Below are 14,596 nucleotides of genomic sequence, written 5' to 3' on the forward strand. Positions count from 1 at the left end.
AGTATTGCTCTTGGGCTTTTTTAAACATGCTAAAAACATGAATAGGGACTTAATAGGCTACTGCATTACGACGTGTTATCGATGACAAGTTACTCCCTCCCAGCAAAAATCCTCACTACATGTTATTACAGTTTCTGTTCTTATATTGGAAAAAAATAGTGCAATGGAAAATGAATACAAATGTACCCTATCTTTCAAACACTCTCCACCAGATGGCAAAGGACACACAGTTATGTATAAGTTTATGTTTCGAGACCATCATTCTGAAGTAATGACAACCACAGGGATTTGTTTACCAGTCAAGTGGTCTGAAATATTATATTGTCAAACTCCAGTCGCATCCCTTGACAATTTTAACCGTTATGGCCATTTATGCCACCCTGGCAAACAGTGCCCATAGCTAGGCCTACCTATTTCTTACTATTCAAAATTCTTTCTCTTTGCCCTATATTAAGACTCATACATACTCGAGACGCGAGGCCAATTTGTACAATGCGCACAAATGAGAAGGTTAGGCTTGAAGGAGTGTTTCGCACCCGCGGGGTCTATTCTGTTTGTCTCTTTGGACTTGAGAGGGAGGGCAACTGAACTGGGCTGGGTGTAAAGAAACAAGAAAGGGAGGGGAGCAGCTGCTAACACAAAATAGAGAGAGAGAGAGAGAGAGAGAGAGAGATGGGAGGGGGGGAGAGAGGGGGGAGAGAGAGAGATGGACAAGGAATGTGCCACAAATAAGAAACAGGAGCGTTGCTGTGGACGCATGAGAGAAGGGCAGAAGCGGGAGAGACGGGAACAAAGAACGACTAGAAATGACATAAAAAATTAGCGAATGGGGTATATAAAGAAGAGATATTTTCACAACCGTTAATGGAAGGATTTTAATCCACTATTGGAGGGATTTTTGACGCTCCCCATGCGGAGGTTTGAGCTAGGTTGAACCATGCAGGGACTGCTGCTGCTTCTGAGTTTGGCGTTGAGTTTTCACAGAGGTAAGACACTAGCGGATTTAAAGAATGTCCCGCTAAAACTCGCGCTAAAAAGTCGTTTTGTGTATATATCTCCCTTACTCTCTCTCTCTCTCTCTCTCTCTCTCTCTCTCTCTCTCTCTCTCTCTCTCAATACTTGTGCCAATTAATGTCCTTGCGTAGTACAAATTCAGGGGCCCATGCATCAATGTAGCCAGCGAGTTGCTAGGCGACAGCTCTACCTGTTAGATTACAGCATCTTTTACCGTGATCGCGCCTATGCGGACACCCTTTCTATTGTCTGCCGAGGCACACTTCATGTGTGTGTGCGCGTGAATGAGTCAGATAGGGAGAGCAGGTATGGACCACTCCATCATAGGTTAGGGGCGTGTTTTCAAGGTACAGCAGATGATGTAACCATTATCACAATGTGGTGGTTGTGCGAAGTAATTTACAGGCCAGAATAAAATAATCATTCAAGTTTATTGAGAACTAGCCTACCTTGTTAAAACAGTTTGAGGTGTCAACCAGTCAAATGCTTTAAACGTCAGCATGCGACAAACTCGAGGCAGATTTTTCTCCATGCGATTCAGACTGTCTGTGCTCAATATGATGCCATGTTAAAACTAGTATCTTATTAATATTCAGTAATAAACAGTGTCTCATGACTGGATAAATTAACAATGTAGACATCCTTTGAATGATTTAAAATAAGCTTTATCGTTCAAATCGCTGCTAACGCACTATGTGCATTACAGTTAACAACGTACATGTCTAATATGATGCCCGGAACACATTAGGTTTGACTGCATTCGTTTTGTCTGAGTAGTTGTACAGTATGCACTAATGTAGTTTGTAAAAATTTATAATTATTAAATCTTAAAGTAAAATGAATTAAGGTATCAGTTAGGGGGCTCGCAGAATTATAAGATAGGGTACTTAACAAGACCCAGATCCTGGAGAAACATAACTTGGCATGTAAATGCGCCCTTTACATTCTTTCTCCTGCCCTTAGCAATGCCAGATAAGTGCATTTCTAAAATGACTTTTGCAGAGAATAATAGAGACAGTTGGGACTGTGATGACATCAATGTACTTATTGCACCCAAGTGTGGTGCTTCAAAGGGATAAAATAAAAATTCTGTCATCATTTATTCACCCTCATGTTGCTCAAAACCTCTATGACTTTGTTAAACACAAAAAGAAGATCTTTTGAGAAATGTCTGCGTGGTTTTGTGTCCATATAAGTCCAAGTGGCCACTGTTGTTTGGCTACCATTGTTCTTCTTTTGTTAAAATGTACATGTTTTTTTGTAAAATCTAACCCCTGACTAAAGGGTTTGATAGTTTAGTGCTTGATAAAACTAATGTAAGCCACTTCATCCAAGCAGCCAAAGACATCTTGCATGAGAACCTGAGGTAGTTACATGACTCACTCTGCTTCTGTAATTAATATTAACCCTTAGAACGTTTTGTATTATAAATCACAATACTGTAGTATTATTGCTGTGTTCATGTAGAGCATTGACATTAAGGAGGTTTTATATTTATCTTTGTCCCTTTTCTATTTAAAGAATCTCACAACATCATATGCATATGTGCAGTGTCAGCAAGATTTTACATTGTATTACAATTTCATACCAATATGAGAGCGCAATAAACTGCTGGTAAAAGTTGTATAAAAAAGCTTAAATCACAGCATTTTCTATACATTGTCTTTAGAGTTGTGGCAAGCATGCACATAATTAAATCCCAGAGATACTCATTTAAACTGCCTTCCATTTCTAATCAAACTCACAAAAACAGCATTTACAAATTTCATAGTCATATTCATTGGGTTTGCATGTAAGCCACACATGTGTTAAAGCAGGATTTTTTTATTGTGGTTGTTTGTGGGGAGCTGAGGGAACTGAGTGGTCTAGGCCAGAGGGAGAGAAAACCATTATTACGCATGCCTGACTGCTTTCATAGAAGAGGCCACTCACACCCTCTCTTTTGAGCTCCCTCGTTTTTTCTGTCTTCCAATGAATATAGGGGGAAAAAGTTCAAAGGCCTGACTTAAACAAGAATCTTTGAACCTCCACCTCCCAATAAGGTCCCCAACACCCAACATGCCATGTTTTCCCTTAAAATTAAGTCTTTCATTCATTCACAATGTGTTTTGTCAGCGTTATTCTTTGTTATCTGCTTTGTTTAATTTTTGTCTGCGCTCCTGCATTGATCATCTCCCACTTTCCAGAAATGGTTCTGTGAAAAGGGCCCTTGTTCTGGCCCTCATTTTGCTTTTCATTCTTTTGTCAGTCTTCTCATTTTTCCCTGCTCCCTCTTTCCATCCCCCAGTCCGTTTTCCCCTTTCCTTCTCTCTAATAAGTTCCAGATGTGTTTCTTACATTCCTGTAGTCGGAGGAGGGGGAGGGCTCACAGAACGTGTGAGGGAAACGAGGATCGAGGGAAAAACGAGTAAAAGAGAGACCGGGAGAGACAGAGAGATGGAGAAGCACATGAATTAAAAGAGCACATGATGAAGAGGCACTCTGTACTTTAGACACTGATGAGATTCTCCTCTCAGTATGTGTGTGCGTGTGAGTGTGAGTGTGTGCATGTGTGGGGAGTTTTCAGACACCCCTCCCACTGTTTCCCCTCCCCCAATGCAATGGAATGTGATCGATGAAGATGGTGATGTCATTTCTCATTCTCTGAAGTTTTCCAATCGGGGACGGCTAATCGTCTGAAACGGCCAATCAGCCAACCTGAAATGAAAAAACTAATCACAGGGATCATGTTATTCTACAATAAAAGCATTATTACAAGTCATTCATTGAGTTCACAAAGCAAAATGTTAAACCGTTAAACCATTGAGGAGCTGTTGAACCAATACTTACACATTTTAAACACAATGCAGACTACATTAAGCAAATGAGACCTACATAAAGAGCGTGTATCAGACAATAATGAATTTTGGTTAGTTACTCATAGTCAAGCAAAATACCTACCAGCATTGCTTGTTTTCTTCCCTCTAACAAGAAAATGCATTTGTATCAGAGTACTTTAGATTAATGAATTAAATGGCACAGCATTTGGGAACAAGTTTATCTGACATTATCTGTGCTTGACAGACACACAAAAAACCCTACACCCACACACAAAAAGCACATCTGGCATCCCAGCCTCTTAATATTTATTTGGAAAGCTTAATAATAAGTGCATTGGTAGGACGACTGTGTCATATTAGCCAATACCTCATGCCTTGCCCATTTGAAGTGGATAGTCCATCCAAGCATTAGCATAGCACTCTACTGATGACCCTTTAGGTTGCCATGGTCGCTGTATGTAATATTATGTCAATGTTTCCACTGTAGCCATGGCAACAATAGCTGCAACGAAAACAAAGAACGTTGAAATCAACTATGCAAACGCTGCAGAAGACCAACAAACCAGCGAGAAAACCGTGAACATATGGGCTGAGGAACAAAATGGAGGAAGAGGAGGAACAAGCAAGAAATTATATTCCTTCCCTCCTATTTCAAATAGAACAGTTTCTATAGCAACAGTGGGCTGCAGATAGAGGGACAATGAGCAAGGAAAATGGGATAGAGGGGTAGAGGGAAGGACAGAGAGTGAGAGAGAGAGAGACAGAGAGAGGTGTGAAGAAGGGGATGAAATAAGAGGAAAGAATGAGGGAGGACATGGAAATGGAACGGTGAGTTAAGAGTTTGATGACTGAGGGAATAGACAAATAGGACAAAACATGGTGAAAAGGGCAGGGGGAAGAGAACTGTGTATAACATAGCAATGGTTTTTGCAGTGTTACTGAGTAAAAGGACTTAAATAAGAAAGAACATGTACTGTACATTAAGGTATTTTTACCATTTAGCATTATCATTACCATTTATATTCTCACATGACATTTATTATCTATTTATTAAAGCTTTCCTGTAGATCCGTGGTAAGAGCATTGCGTTAACAGTGCAAGGTTTTGGGTTTGATCCCAGGGGACTGCACATACCTATGTATAAATGTATAGGATAATGCAATGTAAATCGCTTTGGATAAAAGTGTCTGCCAAATGCATAAATGTAAATTTATTCAGATATATAATGAATGAGAATATGTAATATACAAACTACATATATACGCACACAAATGTTTTTCATTCACACAGATCAAATAAGCAACAAAAAACTTTTGCTGTAGTTTTTTGCATACGTCAGCTGTTGCTATGGTGATGCAACACCCTGCGCGAGTAAAAGTTCCTGATTGGTGGAGATCCAGAGAGCAAAGGATGACAAAAGATGTGGAGAGAGAAATTATGGTATAGGATACATTAAAAACACGATGGACAGGTTTATATGCAGCAATGAATGTGATGGTAATTGGTAATTGGTCACTGGTAATCAGTGACAGAACGTAGTAGCAGGCTAGCGACGTATTAAAAAGAAATAGGCGATAGAATCATTATAGCAGAAAGGATGAAAGTGCTTGTGTGTCCCCTGTTTAAGTGTGAATAGCATAGGTGAAGTCAGCTTTTACGGTCCGCTTCTTCAGGCACCTTGACCGCAAGCAGGTGACGTATTCCTTGTCCAGACATACTCCTTTGTTGTCTGAGCGCATGAAGCCACAGAAGAGTCTCTTGTCACATACATTCAAAGCAGTTCTGCACCTTTTTGTGAACAAATCAGTGATGATTCTAAAAGTATTTTATGTATTTATTACGTATAGCTCTCACTTATACAGTATAAGGCTCTCCTACAGTTTTTTCATTGCTATAAAATTTTAATTTCTTTAATATAACTTTCTTTGAATGTGTAATACACAGAGTTCCCCATGGTTATTAGGAGGTGGGAGGGGCTTACCCATTTTTTATCTCTATTTATGAAGGAGCATACCACGTTTAAATGACATCATCTGGTTTTACATTTTCATGTTTTAACTGCATTAAAATGTAATTTCATCTGATCAAATTCCTAGGGTAAGTAATTGAATGAAATTGAATACCCACAAATGTTTAACTTACAAATGTAAATACTTTGGTAAACTGAGATGGCTATTCCGCAATCACTTGATAAGATGCTGTTCTCCCAGGTTGGTCAAGTGGTGTGTTCTTGACACGAGTGTGGTATGTAAGTGTGGTCAGACTGTGTGTTAGGACGTTGGCAGTGTGGCACGGACTACTGCTGATACCCAGGGATCAGTGACTTTAGAAAATCAGGACACTCTAAATTTGTCACTGCAGCATAACCCACATAATGAACACTATACAAATCCCCCCTCCCTCATTAGCTTTCTTTTACTTCCTCTCAAGCCATGTCTCTGTATTTGTATCTGTCCTCATGTCCCCTGTTTCTCTCCCTCTTTTCTCTCCCTCTCCTCTATGAATTCCTGTTTCAATGTGTTTGACTAGAGTCACAAATAATAAGCCAGTATTAAAGGAGGCATGAATTAAAATCACAATTTTAACCCAAGCTTTTGTTATATAAGAGGGAATCGTATTCACGCGAACATCATGTAAGTGTTAGAACTGAGAACGCCCTTGTTACTGTTGTTGACAGCAGGCCTAGAAAACGGCAGGTTCCGGGATGCACCTATCTATGACAACATTCATAGTATGAACACGCACTAGATAGAGCGAGGAAGCAATAAACAAACATGCCGTAAAAGATAGATAAATATTGTGCCACCCCTGGTTGTGGAAGAATACAGTCGCTGAATAACCTTCTTTCGGATTCCGACATTAGTAATGCGGGGTTAAAGTTTAATTTTAAAGACGTTCCAGCTCATGCTCAGTCGTGTGTTCGTTTCATTTCTCAGAGGATTCCTTTTGAACAAGGCAGTGATCGACACTGGATATGTGGAATGACTTAAATTTAAAAGCAGTGCTGTGTCGTGAATATTGGATTTGATAGGAATGGTGCAGCAATCTTATGTGAGTAAAACATCACTATTGCTTTGTTAGAGATCGCTTGATATGCCCTTTGCACTGTTCGCACAGGATAAGTATTACCAGGGGACCTCTAGTCATTTGTAATACCTGCAGAGGTTGTCTGTGATCTTAAGCCCGTGCGAATCGCCATCTCTGTGATTTGGTGGGCTCATATATACATTTTCAAGGTTTTATCCAACGTTTGCGAAAAATGGACACTTTTGAAGTGTTTTGATATTATTGCGGGTGCTGGGTGATTCCTATAACTTACTGGGAGGCTCCCGTTTGTTTATCATGGAAATTTGATATTGATGATATTTTTGATATTTTTTCCGGTTCAGAAAAAAATAAGTCACTTAAATAAGTGAAAATACCTTGAATAAGTCAGTAAATTTGAGTAAAATCCTCCAGTGCGATTGCCTCACATGAAATACTGATGTGGGGAGGTCATTTTTAAATCAAAGGAGGTCTCCAGATAATACTGATTCCGTGCGAAAACTGTGAATATTTGTTATCTAACGTTACGTCTCTAACCATATTCACAGAAGGCTGCAACTACGCAAACTGCTACCCAATCAAAAAATAGCCTATTACTTATTGATTTTGATGTTTTTGAATGTAAAAACCACGCGAACGTCATACGTAAATCTCATATAAAACAAGCATAGTACGTGAGACCTTTAAGCCCATCCAAATGGACATTTCCAGCTCCTTCACAGAAGGCTCCAACTACGCATACTGCTATCTAGTGTTGTCAAAAAAATATATATTTCGATATGTATCGATACAGATAAATCTGAAACGATTCCAATATTCATGTCCCACATATCGATACCAGCTGTGCGTTCCCGCGCTCTCTCTTTTTTCGAGATGGGGTATCTGCAGGTTGGAGAACTGGGCGTACTGAAAGGTATGGGAGTGCAGCAAGGTATTTTCAATTGGACACGACACCACTTTTTCACTGTGGTGTTTTTGTATCAAAGATTTTAAATAAGAAACCGATCATCTGCAGTTGATTTATAAAGATAGCTACTAGCTACCCATTTTAAAATGGGCCTCGACGCGAATCTAATGTGTGAGTTCTCCGTGATCGCCGGGCTGTTAGCGCCGCCTAGAACAGCTTGATGGGAGCAAATATATCTCAAATTGGCCGCTGCCTCTAATAAACGTAGTCTTGGAGCACTGCCTGTGTACTTTTGAATGAATTGTTCTTCCCTTTTGTGCAAAGTTCTTCTTATACTTTACAATAAAATATGTTTTTTGTATTTACATTTACATTTAGTCATTTAGCAGATGTTTTTATCCAAAGCGACTTACAAAGAGTTAGGGAGCAACAAGCGATATGTCATACAGGAGCCATTATACATCAGTTGCCAATACAAAGTTACTGGTTTCAACATAAGCTAGACCACTACCTGTTGAGAGAAAGGGTTAGTTTTTTTTTGTCTGTCAGGTATTTACAGAAGAGTTGGGTTTTAAGTAGCTTTTGAATGTTGCGAGAGATGTGGTTGACCGGACAGAGTTAGGAAGAATGTTCCACCGGGAAGAAGTTGTGAAGCAGAATGAGCGGGAACGCGATTTACTGTCCTTATAAGAAGGCAATACGAGACGCCTCTGGTTTGCTGAACGCAGGGATCTTGATGGGGTGTAGGAGTGCAGGAGGTTGTGAAAATAAGCCGGTGCAGATCCAGTGATAGTCCCGTAGGCAAGCGTTAGTGACTTGAATCTGATACGGGCTTCGACCGGTAGCCAGTGGAGAGAGATGAAAAGCGGTGTTACATGAGCCCCTTTGGGCTGTTGGAAGACGAGGCGTGCTGTATTTGATTAAAAATGAAAATAAACACATAACCTTAACCATATTTAAAATGAAAATGAAAAGAAGCAGGTGTTAGTGTCGTATTGCGTTTTATGGTAAATGTAAAATGAAGGTACAGGGGATGCACATATTGGATTTGAACTATTTAGAAATAACTGATATTTAAGGAACAGCTGATAAGTGTCACAATCAAATGTGAATTACAATTATTATTTAAAGGCTGGTACAATGTCCCTAAAATAATGATACTTGCAACTGCACTAACGTTTTATAGATTCAAAATAATTGACTTTACTTGGTGTCATGATAGAATAACAACATGTCATACTGAAAAAAGGCATTTCTACAATTTTAGTACAACTCAACTCAACTCAACTTTATTTATATAGCGCTTTTTACAATTTTCATTTCATTTAATTTCAAGTACAATTATGATTTAGAATGATATAGTATATTTAAACAAAAACACGCAGAAAAAGACTGAAATACTCACAAAACATAACGACGATCTATTGCATAATGCTTGGGTGGCATATCAACACATGAAGTACAGAACAATAAAAACCGGCAGCTCCAGTACCAAATAACTACAATGGGAAAACAAGTGCGATCGACTAAAAGGCGGCACTGCGCAGACTGATCGGCAAATGACAACAAAGTACCGCGAGAGTGATGAGAAAGCACCACTTGCTCTTTCCGGTGTGATGACCTCAACTCTGTCCTAAAATTCACTCCCTCGTGCCTAGTGACCTATAGGTCTGCACTACAAATTTTCAGCTCAGTGTAATCGAAATAATGCGATTCGGTTAATTTCTGAGAGCTCTCTTAAAAAATTAAGAACCATGTATCTTTCCTTTCCTATACCTCCCAAAGCCAAGGAAGTACATTATAAAGTATTTAATGATATGTATCCTTCCTTGGAATTTCTTAGATATAGGTTTAATATTGATCATAATATAATGTACATAATATATGTAAGTTTTGTGATTCAGAAATTGAAACAACAGCACATTCATATTTTTGATTGTCAATGCAGTAGAGCTTTTTGGTCTGATTTGTATGAGTGGCTAAAGAATGCAACTGATCTATTGGCTTTTTCCAAAAGGGATATATATTTTTGGAGTTATTATGAAGGAGTTAAACTTTGGATTTCTGATCAATAATATCCTTATTTTGGGCCTTAAAACAAAACCATTGTTTTTGATTTTTTTTTAATAATTTTGGATTTACTGTAAATCTTTGAGGAAAATTAAATCGAAAGTCGGACGAAAACTATTAAAATTGGTTGAAGAGTTTGAGCTTTTAGAAGACCCTGATGTTTATGTAGGTTAATAGATTTTCATTTTAATTTTTTGACCTGTGTGTCTTATTTTTATTTATTTATCCTTTACTCAGTAATTGGATGGGTGTATTTCAAAATGTACTTTCTTTTTTGTTTTATTTGTGCTCTTGTCTTTCTTAGAGATTGTATTGTCAAAATTAATATGCCTTATTGTAATTGTTTCTGAAGCATAATAAAAAAAAGGTCTGACGGTCCATAAGACCGGAGTGCGCCATTTGGGACTTACTTCCAGAAAATAACTAACTAATTAATAAATTAAATTTTAAAAATTAAAAAATGTATCCGTCATGTTAACGTAAATTTCTGACATCCATGACTGTCCTCCCGTTCGTTCTGTGATCGGGCGTTCGCAAGGATTCGTGGATTTCGGTGGAGTCTACATCAATGCGGGCTTCGCCGAAGACTTGCCGAGCACGCGCAATTTAGTCCATGAGACTGCAAATTGCTCTGATGTCATGCTGACGTGTGTCAAAAAATCTCGCGACACAGCTTAATGCTCATTGGCTAAGAATCTCCACTGGTTTTTAAGGAGTTCACAATTTATGGTAGTTTATATAATTGTATTTATATGTGATAATGAAAACACCTAGGTAAAACCGTATACTATAAAGGGATGTTTTAAATAAGTAGCCTAATTAGGGCATGTGCTTCATTTTATTTGTTTCGTTTTAATTATTAAAACGATTGTATTGTTATTGCTTTAGAAAGTCTGAAATGACTTTCAACGTCAGAAGGACTGTACAAATTGACCACTTCTTCAACAAAATTACGAATTGTAGGGACGTTCCTAGCAAATGAGACAAACATTTGTTATGAGGGCCACTGCGCCTTATAAGCAAATTTGTATAATTATAATAATAGATAAAAAAATATTGTTTTCATCTTCATGTAAAATATGGGTATTTTAATTGCATCTGCCTCGTCCGCGATAAAAAAACGCGAACGCGATGTCTTCCATTGCTCACGTTTAAAGGGAACACAAAAAAAGCGAGTTCGGGGAGTGTCCGATTTACAAGCTGTTTTTTAAATCCTCCCCTTACTGCAGCGCCTACTCTCTTCTTCATTTCAGGCGAGCAAAGGCGCATCTCAAACGAGCCTACTTTTAATTCGGGTTTCCAGTGTGTATGTTATACTACTTTTTAAGGTTATATCTTTTTTTCTTCTACTTTTGGCTAACATGTGTTTTTCTTTTGTTTTTATGATACAATACAAATAAAGAGCTTTAAAAATAAATCTGACTTGACTATATAATTACATATTACATATAATTTCGTAGTTAAACGTATTGTTACATATTTTATTTGTCAAAACTCCAAAGTTATGTATTTTGTAAAACTGCTTTTTATCTCATAATTAGAAACACCTCATTAATTAACGTTATATGTTTTCACTTGCTATGTGTGTCCCATCGGGTTAGTAACAAGAGGGTGCTTCCCATATGCATCTTCGTGTCCTCGCTCCACCGTCCTCCATCCTATGATCCGGAAACCGATCGAGCACAGCCATCTTAAAGGACTTCTCCATTCTCTAATTGCACTGGGAGGAGGCGAGGATATAGGAGGCTTTCTGAGGAGTCATGAGCGAGGATACACATATGTTTCCTTTGCGGAAGTGTTCTAAACCTGACGCGCGTATTATTCTCCTCCCCCCGCACATCGTCACATCTTTAGATCATATTCAAACATGCATAAATTGATAATAACGCATTTTTTGTAATAGTTCACCTATTTTAGAAAGAATAGTTAATATTCATATAGCTATATATTAATATAGTTAATATTTATGTGTAATATATATTTGACCTACCGAATCTGACCACTTTTAAGCATGTTTTTAACTTATTCTATTGTAGTGGGGATTATGAAATCTGCCTTAAGTATGATTTTAACTTTATTCTTTATATTTTCAATGTGCAATGTGTACAGTCATAATTAATTGACGACGCTTTGAAGTGAAGCTAAAGGAAGCGAGGATATGCCATTCCACTTCTTTTAATTCCTCCGTCCTGGCTTCTTTTCTTTGTTCCCTTCCCTCGCAATCTGAAGGGGTGAGGCTAAGACGCAAGGAATGGAAACTAGGATGCACAAATAAAAATTGAAAAGCACCCTCTATGTATGTGCGCTGACGAATGAATTCATCCCCCTCGTCTCATTTGCTCCGGTTAAACGTTGTTAAAGTTAGAAAGGTGGCTTAAATTTAGAAAGATAGCCAGTGCGAGTCTCTGCAAGAGTTCCTGCGTTGAAAGTTTGCGTTTCTGTCTATATGTATGATGATGAATGATTATACCTAAATAAATGGCAAATAAAAAATGTAATCATATAAATGTCGGCTATTAACGTTAATGAGCAATGAATGAGCAATACATTTGTTTAATTATTTATTAAACTCTTTAATCTCTTTATTAATCTCTCAACTATTAATGTAAGCTCTGGTCCATTAATAAATGTAAAAAGTAAATGTATTAGTAAAATTTACATTTGATTAACAATTAGTAAATAATATAAATATATACCTTATTGTCTAGTCTTGTTTAATTTAACTTTAAATAAAAGTAAAAAATGTTCAGCGTTATTGTTATGGCAGTTATTTCCCGTGGTATCGAAAGTGGTATCGACTATCGAATTTTTTTAAGGTATTGAATCGAAGTTAGAAATTCCAGCATTGTGACAACACTACTACTATCCAATCAAAGCAGTGGGCGTTAATATATTCAATGCGGCATCAAAGCAGTGGGCGCTAACATATTCAATTAAAACCAAGCTGTGTAGAAAATAGCCTATTACTTATTAATTTTGATGTTTTTGAATGTAACAATCACGCGAACGTCATGTCTAGACCTCATACAACAGTATAAAACAATAAACAAGGCCAGTTCATTACACCTTTAAGACCATTTGCTATAGTGAGGCATACAATAATTTGTCATGGTTTCACCTCTCCTTGTCAGGTATTTCTTGGTTTAGAGGTGGAATCATACAGAATCCTCTGTTTCTTGTGGGGAGAGATGGTTTTGACACTCTTGGCCTTCCATACTCTCCCCGAGTCGCGTCATCGTTTTCCTACCCTCCTGTTTCATAGTTAGTGTTAATTACCTTCCCCTATAAAGAGCCCTCTTGTTTCTTTGTCTCGTCGCTCGTGCATTGAATGTGAATGTGATTGTCTTTACTTCACGTTGTTTGAATGTCTTTCGTATGCTATATGCTGTTCCCGTTTCCTGTTCCTGTTCCGTGTCAAAGTAGGTGTAGTTTAGTCAGTGTTAGTGTTTTGTATCAAGTGTTTGTTTTATCAGTTTAGTTAGTTAGTGTCCTTGTTCGTTGTATAAAGTTATATATATCCCTGTCCTGTTTTTCCCCCACGTGGGTTTTGTTTTGCCTGTTTTGTAGTGTCTTGTTATTTGTAATAAATATATCCTGTCAAGTCTTCATCCGTCTTGCCTCTGCCTGCAATTGGGTTCTAACCATGTCGAGTCATAACAGAATGCACGAGCCAGATGCGAACCCAGCAGGCAGCATGGACGGTAAGGGGTCAGTTCCACGGTCTCTTCAGGCCCACTTAATGCTTGGACTCCGCCAGGGGAGTGTCGGTGACCGGGAGTTCGCCAAGCTATTCTCGACGGCGGCGGTGATGACCGAGTTTGGAGAGGAAGAGTTGAAAACAATTTTCAACTGCTGCCTCACTCGGCCCCTCACGCCGTCAGAGAAGAGGCTGCTGGCTCCCCTGGGGTTTGCGGACATGGTCAGGTTCGTGAGCAACCGGAGTGATCCCGGAGGCGAGGTTCCACTTGGGACTTCCACCTCGCGGTCGAGCGCTCCGAAGGATCTCGTCCTGGCCACCGCAGCCCTGGGGGACTCCGTACCCGCTGGCTTGAGCTCCATGGTCGCCGATTCCTCTGGTGGGGCCCAAGATGAACGGGGGAGGAGAGACTCGGGGACGCTGCCAGTAGACTCCTCTGTCCCAGAAAACCCTCTGTCCTCCTCGGGCCCAGCCAAGGGTCCGATTTTCCGGAGGAGGAGCCAGGGTGGAGGAGCGTCCAGTCTGGTGCAGCAACCGATACCCAGTCCGGAGCTACCCAGTCCGGAGCTACCCAGTCCGGAGCTACCCAGTCCGGAGCTACCCAGTCCGGAGCTACCCAGTCCGGAGCTACCCAGTCCGGAGCTACCCAGTCCGGAGCTACCCAGTCCGGAGCTACCCAGTCCGGAGCTACCCAGTCCGGAGCTACCCAGTCCGGAGCTACCCAGTCCGGAGCTACCCAGTCCGGAGCCGGAGCTATCCAGCCCCAAATATTTTTTGGGGGGGTGCCGTGGGGAGATCGCTGCCACAAGAGACCACCAAGCCCACGTTTTGTTTGGCCTCCGGCAGCGGGGAAGGTTCGTGAAGGACTTTGCCTTTGACTTCCTGGCCGCGGCGCGGTCTTCGGGGTTCAACGAGGCGGAGTTAAAAGCTATTTTTAATAGTTGCCTCGATGAGCCCCTAGGACCCGCTGAAATGCGCCAGTTGAAGTCCAAGGGCTTCGCGGACACAGTCCAGACCCTGCTGGATCGTGAGTGGTCCAGACTG

The 14,596-nt window shown here is 39.7% G+C and overlaps 1 protein-coding gene across 2 annotated transcripts in view; it reads left to right on the forward strand.

The window, feature by feature from the left end:
- The first annotated feature begins 744 nt into the window (after window positions 1–744).
- kirrel1a (kirre like nephrin family adhesion molecule 1a) overlaps window positions 745–14,596 on the forward strand; it is a 35,576-nt gene continuing 21,724 nt past the window's right edge. For both annotated transcript variants that reach the window (XM_056749479.1, XM_056749480.1), the window contains exon 1: window positions 745–986. In XM_056749479.1, the coding sequence (XP_056605457.1) occupies window positions 938–986 (49 nt within the window). In that variant the 5' untranslated portion in view covers window positions 745–937. The remainder of the gene's footprint in view (window positions 987–14,596) is intronic.

Source organism: Triplophysa dalaica, chromosome 1 (genome assembly GCF_015846415.1).
Source record: "Triplophysa dalaica isolate WHDGS20190420 chromosome 1, ASM1584641v1, whole genome shotgun sequence".
In the NCBI taxonomy this organism is placed as follows: domain Eukaryota; kingdom Metazoa; phylum Chordata; class Actinopteri; order Cypriniformes; family Nemacheilidae; genus Triplophysa; species Triplophysa dalaica.